The sequence below is a fragment of the Neltuma alba genome, unplaced genomic scaffold, assembly GCF_004799145.2.
Source record: "Neltuma alba isolate B1F8T4 unplaced genomic scaffold, ASM479914v2 tig00012110_pilon, whole genome shotgun sequence".
Classification (NCBI taxonomy): Eukaryota; Viridiplantae; Streptophyta; class Magnoliopsida; order Fabales; family Fabaceae; genus Neltuma; species Neltuma alba.
The window spans coordinates 18792-44362 of NW_021636662.1; the positions used below are offsets into that span (position 1 = coordinate 18792).

General features: G+C 34.1%; 3 protein-coding genes across 3 annotated transcripts; 2 read left to right on the forward strand and 1 right to left on the reverse strand.

The window, feature by feature from the left end:
* The first annotated feature begins 1940 nt into the window (after positions 1 to 1940).
* LOC114722743 (heavy metal-associated isoprenylated plant protein 41-like) lies at positions 1941 to 5992 on the forward strand. Its single transcript, XM_028908841.1, is given in 4 exon segments — positions 1941 to 2416; positions 2419 to 2541; positions 3363 to 3561; positions 5570 to 5992. Coding segments are annotated over 4 exon segments (798 nt in total). The 5' UTR covers positions 1941 to 2340; the 3' UTR covers positions 5970 to 5992.
* An 8017-nt stretch (positions 5993 to 14009) lies between these two features.
* On the reverse strand, positions 14010 to 14345 carry LOC114722741 (uncharacterized). The gene has a single exon (XM_028908839.1). It carries the CDS (start codon positions 14343 to 14345, stop codon positions 14010 to 14012), a length of 336 nt encoding a protein of 111 aa, XP_028764672.1.
* Positions 14346 to 23557: 9212 nt separating this feature from the next.
* LOC114722742 (heavy metal-associated isoprenylated plant protein 41-like) lies at positions 23558 to 25083 on the forward strand. The gene is made up of 3 exons (XM_028908840.1): positions 23558 to 23713; positions 23852 to 24068; positions 24881 to 25083. Exons 1-3 carry the CDS (start codon positions 23687 to 23689, stop codon positions 25081 to 25083), a joined length of 447 nt encoding a protein of 148 aa, XP_028764673.1. The 5' UTR covers positions 23558 to 23686.
* Positions 25084 to 25571: the final 488 nt, after the last annotated feature.

Consider the following 25571-nt stretch of genomic DNA (forward strand, 5'->3'; position numbering starts at 1 on the left):
TTATGTCCTTTGAGTGTACTATTGTGGTATGTGTGCTGATAGGTGGCCAGAGGCCTAGGATCGCATATTCGCATGTGCTTTATTTATGAATTTATTATAAAGTATGAATTAAGATTTAATTTTTAATATTTTGATTTATGAGCTATATTATATGTTGTTTTATAACCATATTAGATAAGATTGATCATTTCTTATATAGTTTGTATTTAAATGAGTTAAGAAAAGTTCTTTTATCCGTGATAGTATGTATGATTGGGTGCTGCTCTTTTCTATCACGGATAACAATATTATATAATTAGTTAGTGTAAATGATTGTAATATAATTTGAGTTTGTATTTAGCATGGTTTGGTTATAAAAAGTTATTTCTTCAAGTTACTATAAAAAAAAAATAGGTTTATCTGTTTATTTAGGAAGGTTGTTTCACCTTACCTGAAGAGAACTTCTCCATTTTTACTTGTTAATTTTCTTTGCTTCCTGATTAATTTTCTTCATTTATCATTTTAATTTGTTTTCTTAAAAAAAATCCCCCCAAAAATTGTATTACATTTATTTAGTTTAATTTAATTTTCATATAGATTTTAGGACATTTGCATGTTCCATTTAGAATTAGAATTTTGCATTTTAGTTTAGGTCCAATTTATTGTATTTTTTTATCACCTAAATTTTTACCTAAAGAAACCCATAAATTGCTCCTTGAAAGTAATGACCTAGGTCGATCCTGAACTACAAATTAATTGAGTGCTTTAATGACAAAAGCATCATCAGTCCTCATTTCTAATCCCTCATTATCGATTCCCACCACCACCAGTACAATACTACGTCTGATCCTTAATACAAAATCCTGTTTGACTTTTATTTTAGTTTTAAATATAAAATCTCAATCCACTTTGTCTCTCATATTTATATATTTTTATTCAAAACAGTCCTTCTAATAATTATAGCCCTAGCCAATATATTTGATTGTAAGGATATTTTAGGAAGAACAACACCTATTTATTACAAATAACTAACTTAACTTTTTTTCTTAATCTCCTCAAATTAATCAATTGGGTCTTATAATTAGAATCTAGATATACGGTAATTTCAACCCATTGCTTGCCGCCTCATTAATCAGGTCTCTCAGAAGGACGCCATTCTCTACTGTCATCATTTCGCTACCAAAAAGTCAATAACAGTGAAGCGGAGTTGTCGTAGGCGTGCTTGATATGCTTAGTGTGGGGATAGAGAGGAGGATGAGAGCGAGACCCACAAAGCCGAGAGGGGTTGGACATGGCGCTTGGTGTGGGGAAAGAAAGAAGAGAGTGGGGGGCGGATGAGAAGAAGAGAGATTGACAAAGGCAATAGGGAGTATTGAGCTGACAAAGTGGGTCCACCGAATAAAAAAGTAACCACGTTTAGGAGATTAACGGAGATGGTATTTATGTCCCGTTTGAAACGCTAATACTCCTCCGGTCCTTATTATAAGACCCTATTTGACTTTTTATTTGGTCCTAATTATAAGACTCCAATCCATTTTGTCTCTTATATTTATGCATTTTTTCCAAGATAATCCTTCTAATAATGATAGTTTTAGCCAATATACTTAATTAGCAAGGATATTTTAGGAATGACAACACTTATTTATTATAAATAACCAACTTAACTTACTTTCTTAATCTCCTCAAATAAGTCAATTGGGTCTTATAATTAGGACGGAGGAGTATCTATTTTTGTATCAATAAAAACTAAATTATAATTTTAAGAATAATTTTATAATAGTCAAAATAGTACGAGGAAGAATAAGTACGAGGAAGTATTTTTGAAAGTGATTTTACGTTCTTCCAAGCACCCTTCAGTCTTATGTGTAAACCATCCTTAAGAGTTAAGATTGCTTCCAACCTAAGCTGCATCCGGAACTGTTTTATGACGTTAAATAAAATCAAAGCATAAGGGCTGGACGACGGAGAATGGGGAAAGGAAAGTTGCAGAGCACCCAAGCTTGCTAGCGTCTCTGGCGTTGAGATTCAAGAGCTTCAATGTTGGCGGCCAATTAATTTCCAGCTTCAAATCTAATACCCACTTCCATCCATTTTCACACTGAAGTTCAGCACCCTCCTCCTCAATTCCTCCCCCACTTCAGCAAAATGTGATGCGTCGATGATTTGATTTTGAAACAGTTCATGGGGTCTATAAGCTTGAAGACATGGATCATGAAGTTTCCACCCATTTTACCTTCTGATTTTCGCATCATAGCTCTCAAAAAGAGCATTGTTCCGCCTTTTTAAACGTTGGAAGGTTACGTTTTCCATATAGGAAGCTTGAAACCTCGTAGTTTGTAGGCACAGGGGGCAGGGGAAGCAATGGCTTTACAAATGAGCTGTCAGAACAACAGGCAGAAGCATGTCGATTTGAGTGATGGTGGAGGAGAAAAATGGGTCAATATTATTCTTCACATCATCAAATACTGTTGGTGGGTGAGGGTGATTTCTCCTTCTCCCTTTGCTTGGCTCAATCCTTTGGTTCAGCTTTCAACATCGTTGCTTCTTCCCTTGACACCTATGGTCTCTCTCTCTCTCTCTCTCTCTCTCACACACACACACACACTGCTCTTGCATTTGTGTGTGCAATGTTTCTTCTTCAAAATTTTCCCCTTTCTTGTGACAGCTGTTATTTTGAATAATGGAGTTATCTAAAACTGCATAGGGTTTTTCTGATTGCTTGATGATGACGCTTCTTACAAATACTACGTTAAGTGTTTATTTTTCACCCTCTTCCCTCTTGAAATAACTATTATTTTCCCTTAGTAGTTTGCAAAACGATGGATTTGTTCATCAAGTGAGTTTGATTTCTGTTCGCTTGTTGCTTTCTAAGCACCCAAAAGAAGTCAAGCTATGCCCTGCAATTTCGCTGAAGGGATCATTGATAATCGGAAGGTTTCTCGTTTGTGATTTTAACTCCATGTACATAAGGAATCTTAACATTTGACCTTTTATATATTTATTTTTTTATTGTCATTTGTATTTTGCGTACCCTACGAAAAGTTTCTAGGAGGAGTCAAGGAGCTAAATATTTGACTTTCTTTAGTTATTCTAATGAAGCTTAGTTCAGACATAAATCTCGCCTTAATCGTTGCTTGCTTAGATGGTTTTCTGATTCTTCATGATTTGTGGAAGTGCTTGTGTTTATATACTATTCTTCCATTTTTCTATGAGCATCCCATAGATTTTGTTGTCTGAATCAATTGTTTCTATTTCTGCGCATGTTATCTAATTTGTGGACTGTGGATTCCATCGATCTGGTTTACTCTTCAGCTTTTCGTAATTGTTGTTACTACAGGGTTGAATGTTTGTCATGTCATTGATTACTTTTTCTGTTCATTAAGATCAAGTTGTGAGGAAGTACAAGAAGGCGATGTCAAATTTGATTGCCTTAACAAAAATGGGAGCATGTGTGTTGCATGGAGTTGATGCAACCCAAATGAAATTTCATCCATACTTGGAAATGAGGAGATTTGATAGAATTATATTCAACTTCCCTCATGCAGGCTTTCATGGCAAAGAAAGCAACTTCTCCATGATTCAGTGAGTTCCCTGTTAGAATTCATATTACTATTGTCTAACATCTCTGTGTCTGTAATACAATATAAAGACTGTGTTAGATGCCTAATGTAAAATGATCTTGGATATTTCCATAATTATTCTGTTTAAGCTTTTCTGAGGGATTGTACACACATGGCAATTTCTCTTGCTCAAAATCTGACTTCCAACAGACAAATATAAGCGGCAATCTTGATATCTTGTCCTCATACATTAATCTAATGATTCTTCTGCACATTTGTGCTTTTTAGTTTAAGCTGATTCGGTTTGGTACATGAATAATTTAGTTTTCCTAGCATTTGGCTACCTATGTATGAGATGGTTGGCTATAGAAATTATGCAAAGATATAGTGTGTGTAAACATATATTCATTGGAAACTTGCATGTATATTGTATTATTTGTACGTCCAAACATTGATTATTCTAACTAAAAAGCTCCGGTACTTTCACTAAAAGACAATGCATGGGCAAGGGTGATTCTGTCATTTCATTGGACACTTGCAGTTGTTATGTTGTGAGGAAATTATTTCAATGCTCTTGCATGTGATAATTTTTCAGGAGGAAAAACTCCAAGTACCCCTACCTGTCTATCAAGCAAGAAGTAAGGGCTCGTTTGGTACGATGGAATTGATTTTGATGGAAATAAAAATAGAAATAGATATGATATGGAAATGGAAATAAACATGAAAATGGAGTTTAAAAATATGTTTGGTATGCTGATGGAATTAGACATAACTTTTATTTGAAAAGACTTAAATACCCTTTAATTAAAAAGAAAAGAAAAGGAAAATCCTCCTTTCTTCATCCCCAGCCTCCTCCGCCGCCAACCATCACGTTGCAGAATAGTAAGCCATGCTTCAACAAACCGAAAACAATGGCCATACTTCAACCAACCAGAAACAATCTCTACCCAACATTATCAATAATCCATAATCAAAAAACCATGAATGATCTACAAAAATCAATGACCATCAAAAGAAAATATAAAGCTAGATGCAAAAGCAAAAATGTCTTCTCAGATGCCAAAAATGCCATCAAGCTTCAGTTAAATGCACTGAAGCAAATGAAGTATAAGGTAGAAAAAATGGCAAAACTAAGGAACCCTTCAATTTGGAGATGAAATCATGGGTTTAGATTGAAGTTTTCATCGTCTTCAACTTTCAGATCTGGAATCGAAACTCAGGTAGACCAAGGAGAAGCCATTCTTGACCCCTCTCCCTCTCTTCGACTTATTAGATCTCTTCGATAGCTAACACCTTTAACAACCATGATCTGAAGAACAAGTAGTGGCAAGATCTACGGGTGGGTGAGAAGATTGGCGGCGTTGAGTTGAGAAGATGCCGGCGGTGGGGTGTGAAGCTTGCCGTCGGTGGGTTTAGGTGTGAAGGTTGCCGGCAGTGGGGGGTGAAGCCTGTGTGTTAGGCATGAAAGGAGGGCAAAAATGAAATGTGCAACATGGAAATGCAAATCTTTGGGTTGTAGGATGGAAGCCAATTCCATCAGTTTGGCTTCCACATGGAAACCAATTCCATGGTGTTTTGGTATACCAAACATGCAAGAGGCACGGATTTCATTTCCATTTCCATTTCCATTTCTGCACCCTCAATTCCAATGTACCAAACAGGACCTAAGGGCTTTTTGGTCAATACAGCTTGTGAAGATTATTGGCCCCACTAGTGTAAAACTTGACATTCCTTATATCGATAGATGCTTGTAATTATGCATCTCTCTACCCCCCAATACACACACAAACACTTTTGTCTGGTTTCAGTTGTTTCGTTATTGACGCAATTTGACACATTTTTCTATATATTGGACCGAGTTTAAGGAATAAGTTGCACTATTTATAACTTGTGAATATTGATTGATATATTCTTATATTGATGATTTTATGATATGTAACGGCATTCTAAGTGAATTATTGCAAATTCTCCTCCAGTTAGTTTGTGTATGTAAAGGCTTTAGCGTCCTTTTTTGTTTTTGGTATTTACAGGAAACACAAGGACCTTGTGCGTGGGTTCTTTATGAATGCAGGGAGCATGCTGAGGTCCAATGGTGAAATTCATGTTAATCACAAGACCAAACCGCCATACGATGCCTGGCGCATAAAGGAACTTGGGATTCAAAACTTTCTATGGCCAATTGAGTGTGTGCAATTCAAGAAAGAAGATTACCCGGGTTATAATAACAAGCGAGGTGATGGGTCCAGAAGTGATGAGCCTTTCCACCTCGGTAAGTGCAGCACATTCAAGTTTGCCTTGTTGACAAAGAATGAATTCTACCCCACAAACCAAAGAACTCTCAGTTATCATCACTACCCTCTGATAAGCCTCAATCCTCACTCACCACCATCAGCAAAATTAGTTGCAGAAATGGACACCTTCCAATATTAGAAGGAGGAGGAGGCTACTTAAACGGTGGAATAGGGATTCGGGAAGAGCTGGTTATGTTGGTGGAACCAGTTGTGATTTGCAGAGATCATTGCGGTCTGAATCAACTGTGTTTGGGCGTCCACAAACAGATTATGTTATGAATATGGATATGATTCTGGGGAAACAAGCTTCTGGTTATGTTCAGGGAATCAGTTCTAACTTACAGAGATCACATGTTAGAGTTGGAAATGGAATGTTCTGAATATGTTCAAATTTTCTTTGCACTCTGAGTAATGCTAAACTTTTAGTTTTGTTCTAGAGCTTTTTGTTTTGTGGCTTTTGTTGCTTATCTTTTAGCTTCTTTTGTTGGCCTGTAGCTGCTAGCTGTATTTGTGAAGCTGTGCAATTTGATGTTAACTAGGATCTCTAAAGTACTTTTTGTTGAATGAAGGGAAAGAAATTGAAGGGTGATGTGGGTCTTATCTTTTGAGGGATCCACATGAACATAAAAATGTGAATTCCATATGTCAAAATGTTACTCCATGTTTGCTTTGATCCAAATATAATACCTCCATGTACTTTGTCTTTCAATTTTATAATACTTCCATATACTTTGTCTTTTAATTTTACTATACCTTCATGTACTTTATCTTTGTTAGTTGCATATATCAATTGGAAGTTTTCATCAATAAGAATATTACTAAAAATAATTAGAGTATTTTGGAGAAATAAATACATATTTATAATAAATAATTAAATTTTTAATCTCTGTAATTAGTTATTTGCCTCTTACCTTTAGAATCTGATAGTGATGGTTGTATGTAAGTATGACGTCTTAATTATGTTTTAAAAAATTTCTTGTGCTTAAATTCATGCTGAATTCAACCTTATTCTCAGTTTCCTCTTTGACTATTTTAGTAACCTAGCTAAACTACTCTCTTTATTGGGACTTGACTGGATCAGCTGATGAAATATTGGTCTTTCTGAACATTTGAATGATAGATTTAATTCCAAACTCCTTTCACATGCGTGCGGTTTCATGAATTGTTTGGTGATTAGGTTTATAACTGCAAGTTAAAATACTAACAGTATTAATATTAGTGACAAAAAAAAAACTTTTACTTCTGAGCTGATATCTTGAATGGTCCATTGAATTTGATCATGATGCATTGCAAGTAAACTTTTGCAGATTCATTGACTTCAGCTTAAATTCAAATTTCAGGCACAAAAAAAAAAAAGCTTAAAATTCAAATTTAAATTTGATATGTTTATCATAAGTACTACTTCGGTCTTTAATATAAGAGCTCGTTTGACTTTATTTTGGTTCTAAATATAGGACTCCAATTTACTTTGTTTATCATATTTATCCATTTTTTTGCAAGATAATCTTTGTAATAATGGTAGTTCTAGTCAATATACTTGATTAGCAATGATATTTTAGAAAAAACAATACCTATTTATTACAAATAACTAACTTAACTATTTTCTTTAATCTACCCAAATTAGTCAACTATTTTTATATTAAGAACCAGAGGTAGTAGTTAAATTAATTACTCCTTTTGTCCTAAACATAAAATCTTAATAAATTTTTTGTCTTTCAAATTTATAAATTTTTCTTAAAATCTTCATATTGGTTATATGTATTAAAGAAGTTCTCAAATAAGGGATCAATTTTTAATGCAAATAATTGAAAAAAAATACTTTAAAGAAACCAATACATATTTTTTTAGAAACAACTAGCCTAACTAATTTTTTTATAATTTTTAAAAATTAGTTATCTAACTCATATATTTAGAATCAAAGTGAAAATATTAAATTATTAACATAAAAGAGAAAATAAATGTCATTCTGCTTTTGAATCTGATTATAACGGCTATAGTATTTGATTTTTGACAATATCAATGAATAATTTCAAAGATAAGATCATTTTATCATGAGGAAGATCAGCGTGGCAAGATTGATCACACCAGTAATCAAAAGAATATTTGGGACTTCAATGATAATATAATCAAGCTATGAATTCCACCATTAATTCTTACAACATGAGCGATGTTAAATTATCTGCAAAAAAAAATTCAAAAATTTCTAAACACCAACTTCAAATCCCTTTGATTAAATATAAATGGCCATATTGTTCACAACTCGTGCTTGGCAAAAACGGGGGAGAAAAACTTGTCAACATTAAAACTTCTTATAAAATCATATTGGATAAAGTAAAATCTAACACGTTGATATTATGTTTTAGGTACATCCATCACTCTAATCTTATTCATTATGTATTCAACACTCTGATACTACCTCTTATCATAATTATAAGATCTCGTTATGATGTCTTATAATTAGAATCGGAGTTAGGATTATTTTTTAGTTACATCCACATCGTAATCTTATTTATGATTTAGAGCACGTGATAAACTATAAATAAAATTAGAATGCTAGAAGCACAAAAAAATAATAATAATTGGGTGTTAAATGCACCATAAATAAGATTAGGTACTGGATATATGAGAAAAGTAAAATTAGGCATTGGATGTTACTGTACCCAATTATATTCTACACTAGGAACATAAATTTTTAGTTATATGGTTATTTCATTTTCATTTCGATTTTAATTTACCAAATAATTTATCTACATAATTTTCAAAATAAAATAATCACGTATTTTACGTGGATAAAAAATAGTCACATATTCAGATATCTTATATATATATATATATATATATATATATAACCCCATCAAACCAACAATTTAATTGACATTGAGATTACCAAACTTTTCAATTTTTGGAGCAGTCTGACTAATGATCCACATATATAAATTAATCAAATCCAGCAAAGCAGCCAATAAAGCTCAACTTGCTCTTCATATAATTTAATGTAATCTAATAAGAGAAAAATCATATATAGTGGTAATGAGCTACTTTAAAAGAAAAATTATTAATCAATGATTAGCTGTAATTAAAATTGTTGTTTATGAATAATGAATTATTCATGCTCTTTATAGTTCAAGTGCAAGGTCTGGACCACACCAAAAATGTGAAAGAAATAGTAGGAATTGACCAGAAACCGATTTTAATGTAACTTGTGGTAATCATATTTTATCTTAATTGTCCATATATACACCTATTTCATTGTTGCAACATTGTGAACACCGAATTTTTTTTATTGGTGTCTAACTTTATGATTTATATGGTCAACATATATATAATCGATATGTGGCAGATTTATAGTGTGAAAATGTAACATTGTTGGGGTTCTTTCCGCAGTTATACTGTTAAGTTTTTAGATTAATGTAGAGAATATAAATGAAAAAGATTCATACCCTTTCTGGAAGATTGTATTGTGCCTGACCATTACTGTGCCTCAGAATCTGATTTTCAATGGAGAATAAGTGCCAATTCTGATATCTTATTCTGTTTTCTAAGGTACTTTCTGGCGTATGAGAATTTTAGTTTTCCAAGCATGTGGGAACTTCTTATTTGTACACAGCTGGAAAATGATATACATGAAACTACACCGTATATGGGTTTTATATATGCCCCAGATAATAATGGATCTCATACGCATATTGCTGAGCATAGTAGTTACATGCACATGCTAGCATGCATGTAGTTGTGTGTGTATGTGTGCATGCATGGGTTTGCATCTTATAGGGAGATGTGTACTTAAGCATGTGGGTGTGCATGCATGGGTTTGTTTGCACGTGCACATTAGATAGATGTGTTCTCACACACACACACACACACACACTCACTCTCTCTCCCCCCCCGTAAACAGAGGAGGATATTTGGCTCTACACCGCACACCCATCTAATATAAAAGGGACATGATTTTATATTCTTTCCTAGTTGTATGCCAAGGCTTTAGCGTCCTTGTTCTTGCACATTTTATTCACAGGAAACATCAGAACCTTGTACGCGGTTTCTTTATGAATGCAAGGGGCATGCTCAAACCCAATGGTGAAATCCATGTAAATCACAAGACCACGCCCCCATTCAATAACTGGAATATTAATAAACTTGGCATTCTAAGCTTTCTGAGACTTATAGAGTGTGTTGATTTCAAGAAAGAAGACTACCCTGCTTATAACAACAAGTTTTCCACGGTAACAAAGAAGAAGAAGAACTCTGCTGACACCATAAATCAAAGAGATCAGCACAATAATGACTATCCTCTGACTCTGATGACAAGCAATACTCCAATTTCTGGAATGGAGCTTCTTGGGAGAGCAATTTCTGTTTATGTTGATGGAATCATCTGTGATTTGCAGAGATCATCATGGCTTGAATCAGCTAATGTTAGGAATAAGGATATGATACTCTTAGCCTTTTCAAATGATCAATCTTCTCAGACTCAGATGATTGTTACTAAGCTTTTGTGGTCATTTTGCTGCATCTCTTGTTGCCCTCAAGCTACTAGCCGATCTTCCGATTCTGAAGCTATGTAGCTCGATAATGATTCCTATGTTTTGAAATGTTATCGCTGGATCCTCTTCTCATAGTATCTGAGCAAATGTTTATTTGCAATGATCTTATTTGGTGTTCTGAATTGATTGAAGTGGGCTCCATGTAATTGTATGGGGCTTAAAACAAGCCGTATCATTCACGGTTTGTTAACATTGCGACTTATTAATGATTATTATGTGGAGTAGGGAAATTATGGGAAAGATATGCTTAATAACTCAATGCCTTTTATTTTAAGTTAAAATCATAAATATATATATACACACATAATAGAAATTGACACAAAAGTGATTTTATGTATTTATTAAATATATTTTTACTTGATACTTCTTGTGTTGTATACAAAATGAACATACGGTATTTAGGGCCTGTGTTTTTTTTTTTGGTCTCAAAATATTTTATCAAAATATTTTTTAAAATAAGTTATGGAAACAAAAAATTAAAGAAAATTATTTGGATAATTGTTCTAAAAAAATTACATTTGCAAATAAATATATTAAGATCGGAGGGTGAAGCTCTGAAGCTTCAACAAGAATTAGGGGTGTTCAATTGTGTCCCGTCCCTATGTCCCGTCTCTGTCCCAGTCATTTTGGGACGGGACAGTCCTGTCCTGAAAGCTTTTGAGACGGGATGAAAGCGGGACGAGACAAAATTATTTCAGGACAGGACGGGACGGGATGCGGGACGGGGGTGTCCTGTCCCGGTCCCGTCCCAATATATTATCTTTATTTTTAGTTATTATATATTTATTTTATTTATCATTGTAATAGTATTTTGACAATGATATTTATCAATTGTTATTTTTTATTTGTTTATAAGTTGTTTTTGTATGAGTTACATGATATTCTTTGTAGTAAATATTTTATGTTTGTTTTTTTTGTCTCTCATGATTACAAAAAACATTTTTCTTTGTCAGTATTTTGTCATTTTTATCTATTTTTCTCACATAGTTTTTATTATAAATTTTTATATTTCTTGTATAGTTAGTTTTTAAATTAAAAAAATTACAAAAAAAATGAGACGTCCTTGTCCTGTCCTAGTTATGTCCCGTCCCAATTGGAAAAGTCGTCCTGTCCCAATTATCAGGACGAGATTGGGACGGGGTAGTCTGTGATAACCGTTCTTTCAAAACCATTTTAGCTTAAATCCAACAATTTATTTGAATGATTAACCATGATAGAAAAGAAGAAACCTTAAAATTTTAAAATTGCTATCATGGTTAAAAGAAATAAACTTATATTACGAGCCACATCAATCATTAACTTGGGCCTTGGACTTTCAAAGTCTAGAAATATCATTCAATCGTTAGCCCAAACCAAACTTATACTTTCAAACACACGAACTAATAAAACATTTTAATATAAGTCATGAAGCCCATTAGTCAAAAGTCAACACTATCAAATGAGCGTAATCCGCAAAGTCTTAAATATCTCTGGCCTTTCAATGACCCCCGATCAGATAGTAGTAATTAAAAGTATTAGTTTACAGCATTAGAGTATATGGGCCCTATGTGGCAATATATAACAAGTCAACACATAAAACAAAAGCAGGAAGGCTATACAAGCTGTAAGAGCACACTATGCCTCCGGAGCTTTCCCTGATGAGTCACCACCTAAACTATCACCTGAAAATAGTAAAAACCACGGGGTGAGACAAACGCCTCAGTAACCAACTTTCCAACGCATCATACACACTAACACGTGCTCGTGGGTGTCAAGTGGGACAGTTATTAATTCTCGAAAACATAGATATATAATTTCAATCATCCAAACCCTCACTTTGGGGGCTATCACACAAGCCATATAAGTCTATCCCTCACTATGGGGGATTAATCAGACATATAGGCCTATCCCACACTTTGGGGGACGAATAAGTAGTCACAAAGGTCCATCCCTTATTATAGGCCTATCCCACACATTGGGGGACGAATAAAAAGCCACAAAGGTCTATCACTTATTCGAGGGATGACTAAGAAGCCCACCAATATGCACCAATGGCGGCCTTACCACGTGGTAGGATAGAGTTCAGTCCAAAATCTAAACAACAACCAACCATTCACAATATAACAAAAATGTCTTAATCTTTTCCAGTATAATCCACAAGATATAAATCATATATCTTTTCAAAACTTCTCAATCACAATTCCAAAAAAATCCCACAAGACAATTTTTCATAGCTCAAAAGTATAATATATCTACTCGAGTTCCAAATAACAAATATTATTTAAAAATAACAAAATACTCACAAACAACATATTAGCACATATAACAAGTGGAAAGTGGTTACCTCTCGCCAAAGCAATACTAAGGATTACCACAAGGTCAATCCTTTGCTCAACCAATAATTAATCTACACAATTAATATAACTACATATTAATATAAACTAAATAATTAATTAATTAAGCTTCTATATATCATTTAAATTTCTAATTTAATCAAATTTTTATTCTAAATTCACTCAACTCTCATAACCCAAAAAAATTATTAAGTATTTTAGAGATAACTTAAAATTTTCTAACAAGCCAAATTATTTATTTGCCACCTCCAAATTATTCACCTTAATAAAAAGAATTTTTCCCAATTTCCAAATATAAAATTACTATGTTCTAAATTCTAAAAAATCTCATTTTAAGTTTAAACCTCAAAATCAAACTATCAAAAATTCAATAATATTTCAAATATTTATAAATAAATAATCTAATCAAAAATTTAATGGTATAACTACCATATATATATATATATATTTCTATAAACTTTTTACCTACAATAATTATTTTAAAACCTCCAGTCACCCAATAAATAAAACTAAACCGATTGAAATCTCAATAATATGTCAAACAACCCAAATAAATTATTCAACTTAAATTTAATCGGTAAAAATATGGTATATCCCATAAATAACAGATTTTCAACTAAATAAATTAATTTAAATACTAAAACTAACAAATAGACAAATCTAAACCAATTAAAATTAATAACTCATTTACTTCTAAATTTCTACAGTCATCTTTTATCAAAACTCAATACTTATATCATATATAAGTCTCAAAATTTTCTCCAATCACTATAGTAATAATGTAAATAGGAAGCTTAAAATATACAGGAAATATTTATAAAGAAATTTTAATAAAAAGAAGTAATTTTATGTACCTAAAATATCTTCAAAGCTTGCCCTCTGCTTCATCGGTATGCTCCTCTTTCTCACGTACACTCTAATCTCTCTTCCTCTCTTTCCTTCTTGCACTGGGGAATTGGGTTGTGGGGAGTGTTAAAATAACACTCCCACACATGTATTAGGTCCCCTCATAATTATCTCCCAACTCCCAACTGCAACTCTCATCTTTCAACCTTCACTCCTCAATTTCAACATTCACATTCAACTTTCCACCGATATTCGGTGAAAAGTTGACTTTAACTCTTTTTTTTAAATTTAAATTAAAATATTATTATTTTATTTATATTTATTTATTTTTTTGAATTTTTTAAAACCTAAAATAAACTTTAAGATATTACAATTCTCCCCACCTAATTAGAATTTTGTCCCCAAAATTCAAACAACCACACAAGAAATAAAAACAAAAGTAACTCAAAGTGCTTACTAAGAAAACAGGTAAGGGTACTCGTAACGCATCCATTCCTCCGTCTCCCAAGTAGCATCACTAGGACTCATGCTCTTCCAAAAGACCTTAACAAGACGGATAGTTTTGTTCCTCAATTGTTTGTCCTTAACGTCTAAAATCCGCTCTGGTTCTGTTGGATAGGTCAAATTATCTCGCAACTCGACTTCTTCGGGTTCAATAACATGAGACGGATCGGGGTGATACTTTTTCAACTGTGACACGTGGAACACGTCGTGTAAACTGGAAAGATATGGCGGCAGCGCAATTCGATATGCAACAGGTCCAATCCGCTCCAAAATCTCATAAGGACCCATAAATCAGGGTGTAAGCTTCTTGGCTTTAATGGATCTACCAACACCGGTGATAGGTGAAACCTTCAGAAATACATGATCACCCACTTCAAATTCTAAAGGTCTCCTCCGAGGATCCACATAACTCTTCTGTCAACTTTGGGCCATCAAAAACTCCTGCTTGATCAGCTCAATCTTTCTGGTTGTGATGTCCACTAAATCTGGGCCAATAATTGTTCTTTCACTTAATTCAGTCCAACAAAGTGGAGATCTACATTTCCTCCCGTATAAAGCCTCATATGGTGCCATCTGAATGCTAGCGTGATAGTTGTTGTTATAGGCAAACTCAGCTAATGATAAGTGAGTGTCCCAACTACCCTTTAGCTCTATAGCGCAGGCCCTCAACATGTCCTCGAGAGTCTGAATAGTCCTCTCGGTCTGTCCATCAGTCTGAGGATGATAAGCAGTACTAAACTTGAGCTTAGTGCCCATGGCTTCATGTAATGACTGCTAGAAGATGTAATGATGCTCCGAGTTCCCATCTGAAATGATAGACTCCGGCACTCCATGAAGTCAAACAATCTCATCTATATATAGCTTTGTTAATCTCTCTAAAGAGTAAGTACTCTTGATAGGTAGGAAGTGCGCTGACTTAGTCAATCTATCTACAATTACCCATATCGCATCATAGCCAGCCGGGGTTCTTGGCATACCAGTAATGAAATTCATAGAAATGCTGTCCTATTTTCATTGGGGAATATCGAGATTCTTTAATAGTCCTGGAGGTCTCTGATGTTCTATCTTGACCTTTTGACATGTCAGACACTTCATTACAAAATCCGTGACATCCCTCTTCATTTTTGGCCACCAGTAGTTCTTTTTCAGGTCTTGGTACATCTTGGTTATCCCTGGGTGTATCGTGTAATTACTTCGATGCGCCTCTTCTAGAATAGTCCTTTTGATTTCCTCATTATTAGGGACACAAATCCTCTTCTTGTACCTCAGGATTCCTTCTTCACCAATTTCATAATCAGGCACACCATGGGTCTCTACTTCCTCTCAGATGCTTAGTAACTGGTCATCATCCATATGTGCAGCCTTCAAGTCTTGAAAGAACTCATAATCACCCAAAATTGATTGTAGAGTTGCTGGAGCCTCATGCACCACTTGGAGATCTCTCAATCTCTCTAAGCAGTAGTGTTCCTCCAAACTCATGTGAAAAACATGCACTGTTTTCCTACTCAAAGCGTCTGCAAGCACATTGGCTTTACCCGGATGATACTTAAGCTCAAAGTCATAGTCCTTGATGAATTCCATCCACCGACGTTGTCTATTATTCAGTTCCTTCTGATCTATTAAATACTTCAGGCTCTTGTGATCGCTGAAGACTTCAAACTGTGATCCATATAAGTAGTGCCTCCAGATTTTCAATTCAAAAATCACCGCAGCTAATTCCAGGTCATGAGTAGGATAATTTTCCTCATGTGGCCTTAATTGTCTAGATGCATAGGCAACCACTTTACCTTCCTGCATCAGGACACACCCTAAACCCTTAAGTGAAGCATCAGTATAAAGGGTGTATGGTTTACTAGGATTTGGAATAGTCAATACTGGTGCCGTGGTCAACTTAGCCTTCAGTTCTTGAAAAGCTGCCTCACACTTTTTGTTCCAGATAAACGGTTGGTCTTTCTTGGTCAACTTAGTTAGAGGCATGGCGATCTGAGAAAATCCCTTGATGAATCTTCAGTAATACCCAGCTAAGCCCACGAAACTTCTTACCTCTGTCACAGATTTTGGTGTTTCCCATTTCAACACAGCATTGACCTTGCTAGGATCAATAGCTACTCCCTCCGCAGATACTACATGGCCTAATAACTTCACTTCTCTAAGCCAGAACTCGCACTTGCTTAACTTAGCATATAACTGATGATCCCTCAATATTCGCAATGCAATGTAAAGATGTTCTCGGTGTTCTTCCTCATTCTTAGAGTATATCAGGATATCATCTATAAACACCACAATAAACTTGTACAAATACGGCCTAAAGATCTGGTTCATATAGTCCATAAACACCGCTGGAGCATTTGTCAAACCAAAAGGCATTACTAGAAACTCGTAATATCCGTATCTGGTATGAAAGGCCGTCTTTGGGATGTCCTGTGCTCTGACTCTTAATTGATGATATCAGACCTTAAGTCAATCTTGGAAAACACTGCTGACCCCATTAGTTGATCTAGCAAGTCATCAATCCTAGGCAAAGGATATTTGTTCTTGATAGTCACTTTGTTCAATTGCCTGTAATCTATACACAATCTCAAGCTCCATCCTTCTTTCTCACAAACAGTACTGGGGATCCCCACGGTGAGACACTTGGTCTAATAAACCCTTTTTCAAGTAACTCTTCGATTTGCTTTTTCAGTTCTGCTAATTCAGAAGGTGACATTCTGAATGGTGCTTTAGAAATTGGAGCTGTCCCTGGTACTAGCTCAATGGAGAATTCAACTTTCCTTTCAAGAGGTAAACCGGACACTTCCTCAGGAATACCTTAGGAAACTCCTTTACTACCTCGATTTTCTCTATACCAACTTTTTTATCCGTACTAACAGAAAAGAAAACAGCATATGCCTGACCACCCTTCTGAATACACTTAGTTGCTTGAGTAGCAGACAACCACAACCGACCATTAATAGCCTCAACTATCGTAGTGCACAAAGGAAGAGTTACTATCTTCCTTTTGCAATCCAGAATGGCATTATTTGCTGATAGCCAATCCATGCCAATAATCATGTCAATACCCTTGAGGGGTAGACAAATCAAATCAATCACAGACTCACGATTCTCAAATTTAAGCACAAGACTTAAACATGCCTGTGTGGTTAACATAGTAGCTCATGCTGGAGTTGACACTTTCAACATGTAAGACAAATCATGCATGAGAAATTTAAACTTTTGAGCACATTTCGCAGCAATAAAAGAATGAGTGGCACCAGAATCAAATAACACAGGTATATCATGTCCTTGAAGAGAGACAGTACCTCTAATCAGATTAGGAGACATACCGGCTTCCTCTCTAGTCAAAGAAAAAACTCTCGCGGGCACTGTGGATCTGAAACTAGGAGTTTGCTGCCGTGTTTTTGGACAACTGCGAGCTATATGTCCAAACTTATGGCAACTGTAGCATTCCAAACATTGTCCTGGATGATTCTTCCCACATCTCGAGCAAGGACCGCTAACACTTGGTGTGGATCTAGTAGGCTCACGGTAAAAGCTCTGATTTCCTCCCATACGGCTCCTCTGAGCCTGTCTCCTCTGCATATAGCCTCTACGGGCTGAATCCTTCTGATTCTGGTTCTTGTCTCTGCTAGAGCTCCCTAAGCTCCCATAACTATAGCTACCCTTCTTATTGACTCCTCCCCTTGGCCTCATAAAACCAGAGAATCTGCCCTGATTATCCCGACGTCGGCTCTCCTCTACCTCTCAGGTTCTGCGAGCTGTCATCCTGAGTTTCGTGCAGGCATCCTCGAAACTCTTAAATTCATATAAAGCCATTTGTTGTTTCAACTCTGGCCTCGCTCGTTCTATTAATTGTCGGGCCATGCACTCTGGGTTATCATTCTGCTATAGGTAAGTAACATGCTTGGAGAGGTCAATATATTTGGCAATAAACTCGTCCTCATGCATGTTCTCTTGTCGAAGAGCATAAAAAGAGGTTTCTTTTTCTTTTGTCTCATGGCTGGGGGAAAGTAGTGATCAAAGAACATCTGCTTGAATTCATTCCAAGTAATCCCCGAGTCATCTATGCCGCTTACGATCCTCCACCACCTCTTAGCTTGGTCCCTCAATAAGATCACAGCTGCTTGTACTTTTTGATAGGTATTACAATCACAAGCCTTGAATATTGTCTCCATGTCATCTATCCAAGCCTCAGCTTTATCAGGATCCATACCCCCATCAAAAGTCTTCGGATGATGCCGCTCTATGTCCTTCCATACACTTTTAAGGTTCATCGCCTCCTCTTTTCCTTGTCGCCTTCGTGAACTACTCTCTTCTTTGGTTCCTTCAATAGAACCCCTGTGGGTGACAGAATTTCCCATAGACGGCCCAGGAAGCCCACTCCCTTCAAACTATTCCATAGCTTTCTTGATTCTCAAATCTTCCTCCATCTTCCTTACTCTCTCATCTACCACTGTAACTACCACTTCCCTTAACTGTTGCAGTAATGCCTCCTAGTTAAACTACAGAGGATTCGGTGGTTGATTAGGCGAGTTTGTGGATTCATCTCCACACTGATCGGTTTGTCGAGATCGCGTCCGTACCATCCTCCCCACCTAAGGATGGAACCCACCAAAAGAAACACAAAGTAGAACAAGCACAGACACAAAGTAACAGGGAAGGTTATGTGAGATTATTATATATTGCCACTAAATGCAACGTAATGCAACCCACTTCGCAGAACCTTTAGCTCTGATACCAAATTGTGACAACGTGTTCTTTCAAAACCATTTTAGCTTAAATCCAACAATTTATTTGAATGATTAACCATGACAGAAAAGAAGAAACCTTAAAATTTTAAAATCGCTATCATTGTTAAAAGAATAAACTTATATTACGAGCCACATCAATCATTAACTTGGGACTTGGACTTTCAAAGTCCAGAATATGATTCAACCGTTCGCCCAAACCAAACTTATACTTTCAAAACATACGAACTAATAAAACATTTTAATATAAGTCATGAAGCCCATTAGTCAAAAGTCAACACTATCAAATGAGTGTAATACGCAAAGTCTTAAATATCTCTGGTCTTCCAATGACCCCCCAGATCAGATAGTAGTAATTAAAAGTATTAGTTTACAACATTAGAGTATATGGGCCCTATGTGGCAATATATAACAAGTCAACACATAAAACAAAAGCAGGAAGGCTATACAAGCTGTAAGAGCACACTATGCCTCTAGAGCCTTCCCTGATGGGTCACCACCTGAACTATCACCTGAAGATAGTAAAAACCATGGGGTGAGACAAACGCCTCAGTAACCAACTTTTCAACGCATCATACACACTAACACGTGCTCGTGAGGTGTCAAGTGGGACAGTTATTAATTCTCGAAAACATAGATATATAATTTCAATCATCCAAACCCTCACTTTGGGGGCTATCACACAAGCCATAAGTCTAAGTCTATCCCTCACTATGGGGGATTAATCAGACATATAGGCATATCTCACACTTTAGGGGACGAATAAGTAGTCACAAAGGTCCATCTCTTATATAGGTTATCCCAGTCATCCCACACATTGGGGGACGAATAAAAAGCCACAAAGGTCTATCCCTTAAAAAATTATTTAGTATTTTAGAGATACTTAAAATTTTCTAACAAGCCAAATTATTTATTTACCACCTCCAAATTATTCACCTTAATAAAAAGAATTTTTCCTAATTTCCAAATATAAAATTACTATGTTCTAAATTCTAAAAAATCTCATTTTAAGTTTAAACCTCAAAATCAAACTATCAAAAATTCAATAATACTTCAAATATTTATAAATAAATAATCTAATCAAAAATTTAATAGTATAACTACCATATATATATTTCCATAAACTTTTTAGCTACAATAATTATTTTAAAACCTCCAGTCACCCAATAAATAAAACTAAACCGATTGAAATCTCAATAATATGTCAAACAACCCAAATAAATTGTTCAACTTAAATTTAATCGGTAAAAATATGGTATATCCCATAAATAACAGATTTTCAACTAAATAAATTAATTTAAATACTAAAACTAACAAATAGACAAATCTAAACCGATTAAAATTAACAACTCATTTACTTCTAAATTTCTATAGTCATCTTTTATCAAAACTCAATACTTATATCATATATAAGTCTCAAAATTTTCTCCAATCACTATAGTAATAATGTAAATAGGAAGCTTAAAATATACAGGAATATTTATGAAGAAATTTTAATAAAAAGAAGTAATTTTATGTACCTAAAATATCTTCAAAGCTTGCCCTCTGCTTCACCGGTATGCTCCTCTTTCTCATGTACACTCTAATCTCTCTTCCTCTCTTTCCTTCTTGTGCCGGGGAATTGGGTTGTGGGGAGTGTTAAAATAACACTCCCATACATGTATTAGGTCCCCTCATAATTATCTTCCAACTCCCAACTCCCAACTCCAATTCTCTTTCTTTCTTCAACCTTCACCCCTCAATTCAACATTCACATTCAACTTTCCACCGAAATTCGATGGAAAGTTGACTTTAACTCCTTTTTTAAAAAATTTAAATTAAAATATTATTATTTTATTTATATTTATTTATTTTTTTGAATTTTTTTTAAACCTAAAATAAACTTTAGGATATTACATAGTTTCTGTCCCGTCCCATCACATGAACACCCTAATAAAAACTCAAGTGCTCAAGTGGAAAAAAGTCTATTAAACAAAAAATAAGATAATTATCATGCTCTTGTTATAAAACTAAGAGAATTAGAGAGAGGAAAAGATTGGAGCATTTCTCATTCTATTCAAGATACTAAATATATTATACATGCCTTTTATTTACAGGCACAGCTTTATATTTTTGACAAAATATACATATTATATAATAATAGAGATAATTGTGGGATATAAAGATAATACAAGATATTGAAGATAATAGGAGAGATATGGACATTTACACATATTATTGTATTCATAATAGCTCTAAAATTTTAATATTTTTTTTTCTATTGAATCACTTCTAAAACATAATAAAGTCATTAATATTAAGGAGCATATTCAATATAGACGGAAAATAGATTTTAGCTACTATAATAAGTGACATGTAAATATGAATTTTACCTATTTTGTTTCTCTCATAAATTGTAAACAAACCCTTTCTATTGATATGGATATCACTAAAATAAATTTATAACAATTGTCATGTTTGTATGAACAACACAAATCTGAAGAAGATGGGGTAAACTAATACTGTCATCTTGAGCGATCAAAAGAAAGAGAGGAAGAGGTGAATAGTTGGTGAATAAAAGGATTGGACTTATATATGAATAATAATGAAACGTGAAATTTAAGGTTAAGCGTAACTTAATAATTTTATAATTAATTTATAAAATTAATATAGATGATATTACATATAGTTGTATATAATAATGCAAACAAGAAATAAATAAATAGGCTATACTTTACAAAAATAGGTCTAGCTATTTGTTTAAATAGGCTTGGAATGACAATGAGCCTCCGCCTGAGCCTTATTTTGTTGAAGTATACAGGAACTTATGTTTAATAAAGAAAGAATTAATTTTTTTAGTTTTTTAATTTTTAATTCACTTATATTCAATTCTCTAACTATATAATATGGTGTAACTCAATTCTTAAACTTTTCATTAGCTTATAACTCAATCTCTTATCTTCTTATTTTTTTAATATTAATTAATATCCTTATCATTTTTCATTTATAACTTAAGCAGCATTTGGATAAAAACTAAATCATAATTTTAAAAATAATTTTATGACAGGTAAAGTAAATATGTAAGAAGGGTTTTGTATCGAATAAAAACTCTTTTGAAAGTGATTTTACGTTCTTCTAAACATCCTTCAATCTTATGGGCAAACCATCCTTAAAAGTGCTTCCAACCTAAGCTTGCCTGTTGGGGTGTCTCTCAAAACCATAGTTTGAGAGGCAAAACGGGTGGGATGTCACCCAAATAGCATCAATTTTGAAAAAAAATATCCGAAACTTGGTTTGGGCCAAAATCATGGTTTTGGAGCTCAAAACTATAGTTTCAAGAGAAGTAAATCCATTCTGCTTCTGGTTCAAATTGGAGAGTATGATTGTGCCTGTCATAGTAGATTTCAACAATAATATGAATTTAACATCCCTCAATTATTTTTTATAAACATATTTAATTTTATATCTTATAAATATATATACACATATTAATTATTTATGAATTATGTTATCTTACGTATTATTAATTATGGTAAAAAATATATTAACAATTTTATTCCTTCATATTAAAATATGTCATAAAATCTATCTTTTATATAAGGGAAAATCCCAATTAAATCCATCTGAAATAATGAAATTCCAATTAAGGCTTATACTTTTAACAAATTCCTAATTAGGGCAAGAGACCTAATTAGGGATTTTCAAATGTTGATAAAAGACCAAAATGCCTCTTTATAATCAAAAAGGAAAATTGAATGTAGGTGTAAGCCTAATTTTAGTTTTAATTATTCTAGTAGATTTACTAATGAGGATGTGGTTTTTCTTAAACTTTATGTCAAATTTGTGTTTTGTACTTGTGAATGTTATGTCAACTCTAGAATTTATGGCCTTTTAGTTATTTTTTATATACTAAAAATTTGATATTGAATAAATCTTGGAGACCGAAAAATTAAAGATGAATTGATGAGTCTCAATGTAATTTTTGAAACAGTAAAATTAATTTTGATAGATATTCAAGAATTTCATGAATCTTTTATTTGATTTTTTCTCGTACAAAAAAAAACTTTGATCCTATTAATCTTTGACATTTGAAATCGTAAAATTTTTATTAGTTCCCATATTTTTGCAATTCTATGGATATCTAGAAATTATGTATTTTTTTATCTGTACTCTTCAATTTTTTTGTTGGCCATAATCGTTATTTTTATTTTTTTATATGATAATATTTTTGGCCAAATTTTCATATGATAATATTTAAAGAAAAACATGTTACTTAAATTCAATTAAAAGAATTAAAACTAAAATTAGGCTTTTTAATTACAGAGGGCATTTTGGTCTTTTAGTAATATTAGAAATCTCCAATTAGGCCTCTTGGCCTAATTAAGAATTTGTTAAAAATGTAGGCTTAAATTAAGATTTTTCTATTTCAAATGTATTTAATTAGAATTTTCTCTTTATATAATTCTTATATTAACTTATGCTTTTTTAGTAATTTGTATATATAAAAAGTGTTTTGATAACAACTATTCAAACGCTTTCACTTCTTAAATCACTTTTTCACAATATATTTTTTACAAAATCTATTCCTCATAGTCTATTTTTCAAAAGCTATTCTGATTGTTTGGTTTCATTCATCTAGAACTTTTTAATTAATGTTAAACACAATCAAAGCATAGGGGCTGGACGACGGAGAATGGGGAAAGGAAAGTTGCAGAGCACCCAAGCTTGCTAGCGTCTCTGAAGTTGAGATTCAAGAGCTTCAATGTTGGCGGCCAATTAATTTCCAACTTCAAATCTAATACCCGCTTCCATCCATTTTTACGCTGAAGTTGAGCACCCTCCTCATCCATTCCTCCCCCACTTCAGCAAAATGTGATGCGTGGATGATCTGATTTGATACAGTTCATGGGGTCTATAAGCTTGAAGACATGGGTCATTAAGTTTCCACCTATTTTACCTTCTGATTTTCGCATCATAGCTCTCCAAAAGAGCACTGTTCAGTCTTTTTAAACGTTGGAAGGTTACGTTTTCCATATAGGAAGTTTGAAACCTCGTAATTTGTATGCACAGGGGGCAGGGGAAGCAATGGCTTTACAAATGAGCTGTCAGAACAAAAGGCAGAAGCTTGTCGATTGGAGTGATGATGGAGGAGAAAAATGGGTCAAATATTATTCTTCGCATCATCAAATATTGTTGGTGGGTGAGGGTGATTTCTCCTTCTCCCTTTCCTTGGCTCAGTCCTTTGGTTCAGGTTTCAACATCGTTGCTTCTTCCCTTGACACCTATGGTCTCTCTCTCTCTCTCTCTCTCTCTCTCTCTCTCTGCGCTCTTACATTTGTGTGTGCAATGTTTCTTCTTCAAAATTTCCCCCTTCGTCGTGACAGATGTTGCTTTGAATACTGGAGTTATCTAAAATTGCATAAGGTTTTTCTGATTGCTTGATGATGACGCTTCTTATTAATACCACGTTAAGTGTTTGTTTTTCACCTCCTTCCCTCTTGAAATAACTATTATTTTCCCTTAGTAGTTTGCAAAACGAGGACGTTGTTCATCTAAGTGAGTTTGGTTTCTGTTCGCTTGTTCTTTTCTAAGCATCCAAAGGAAGTCAAGCTGTGCTTTGCGATTTCGCTGAACGGATCATTGATGACCGGAAGATTTCTCAATTGTGATTTTAACCCCATGTAAATAAATCTTAACATTTGGCCTTATATTTATTTATTTATTATTGTCGTTTGTATTTTGCATACCCTACGAAGAGTTTCTAGCGGGAGTCAAGGAACTAAATATTTGACTATCGTTTGGTATTCTAATGAAGCTTAGTTTAGACATGAATCTCGCCTTGATCTTTACTTTCCTGGCTAGTTTTCTAATTCTTCATGATTTGTGGAAGTGCTTGTGTTTATATACTATTCTTCCACTTTTCTATGAGCATCTTATCGATTTTGTTCTCTGAATGATTTGTTTCTACTTTTATGCATGTTATCAAAGTTGTGGATTGTGGATTCGATCGATCTGGTTTACTCTTCTGCTTTTCGTAATTGTTGTTACTACAGTGTTGAATGTTTGTCATGTCATTGATTGCTTTTGCTGTTCATTAAGATCAAGTTGTGAGGAAGTACAAGAAGGCAACGTCAAATTTGATTGCCTTAACAAAGATGAGAGCATGTGTGTTGCATGGAGTTGATGCAACCCAAATGAAATTTCATCCATACTTGGAAATGAGGAGATTTGATAGAATTATATTCAACTTCCCTCATGCGGGCTTTCATGGCAAAGAAGACAACTTCTCCATGATTCAGTGAGTTCCCTGTTAGAATTTTGTTACTATTGTCTAACATCTGTGTGTGTCTGTAATGCAATATAAAGACTGTGTTAGATGCATAGTGTAAAATCATCTCGGATCTTTCCATAATTATTGTGTTTAAGCTTTTCTAAGGGATTGTACAGACATGGCAATTTCTCTTGCTCAAAGTCTGATTTTCAACAGAGAAAAATAAGCGGCAATCTTGATATCTGGTCCTCATATTATCTAATGATTCTGCTGATTCTGCTGTACATTTGTGCTTTTTAGTTTAAGCCGATTCGGTTTGGTACATGAACCATTTAGTTTTCCTAGCATTTGGCTGCTTATGTATAAGATGGTTTGCGATAGAAAATATGCAAAGATATAGTGGTGTAAACATATATACATTTGAAACTTGCATGTGTTGTATTATTTGTACGTCCAAACATTGATTATTCTAACTAACAAGCTCTGGTAACTTTCACTAAAAGACAATGCATGGGCAAG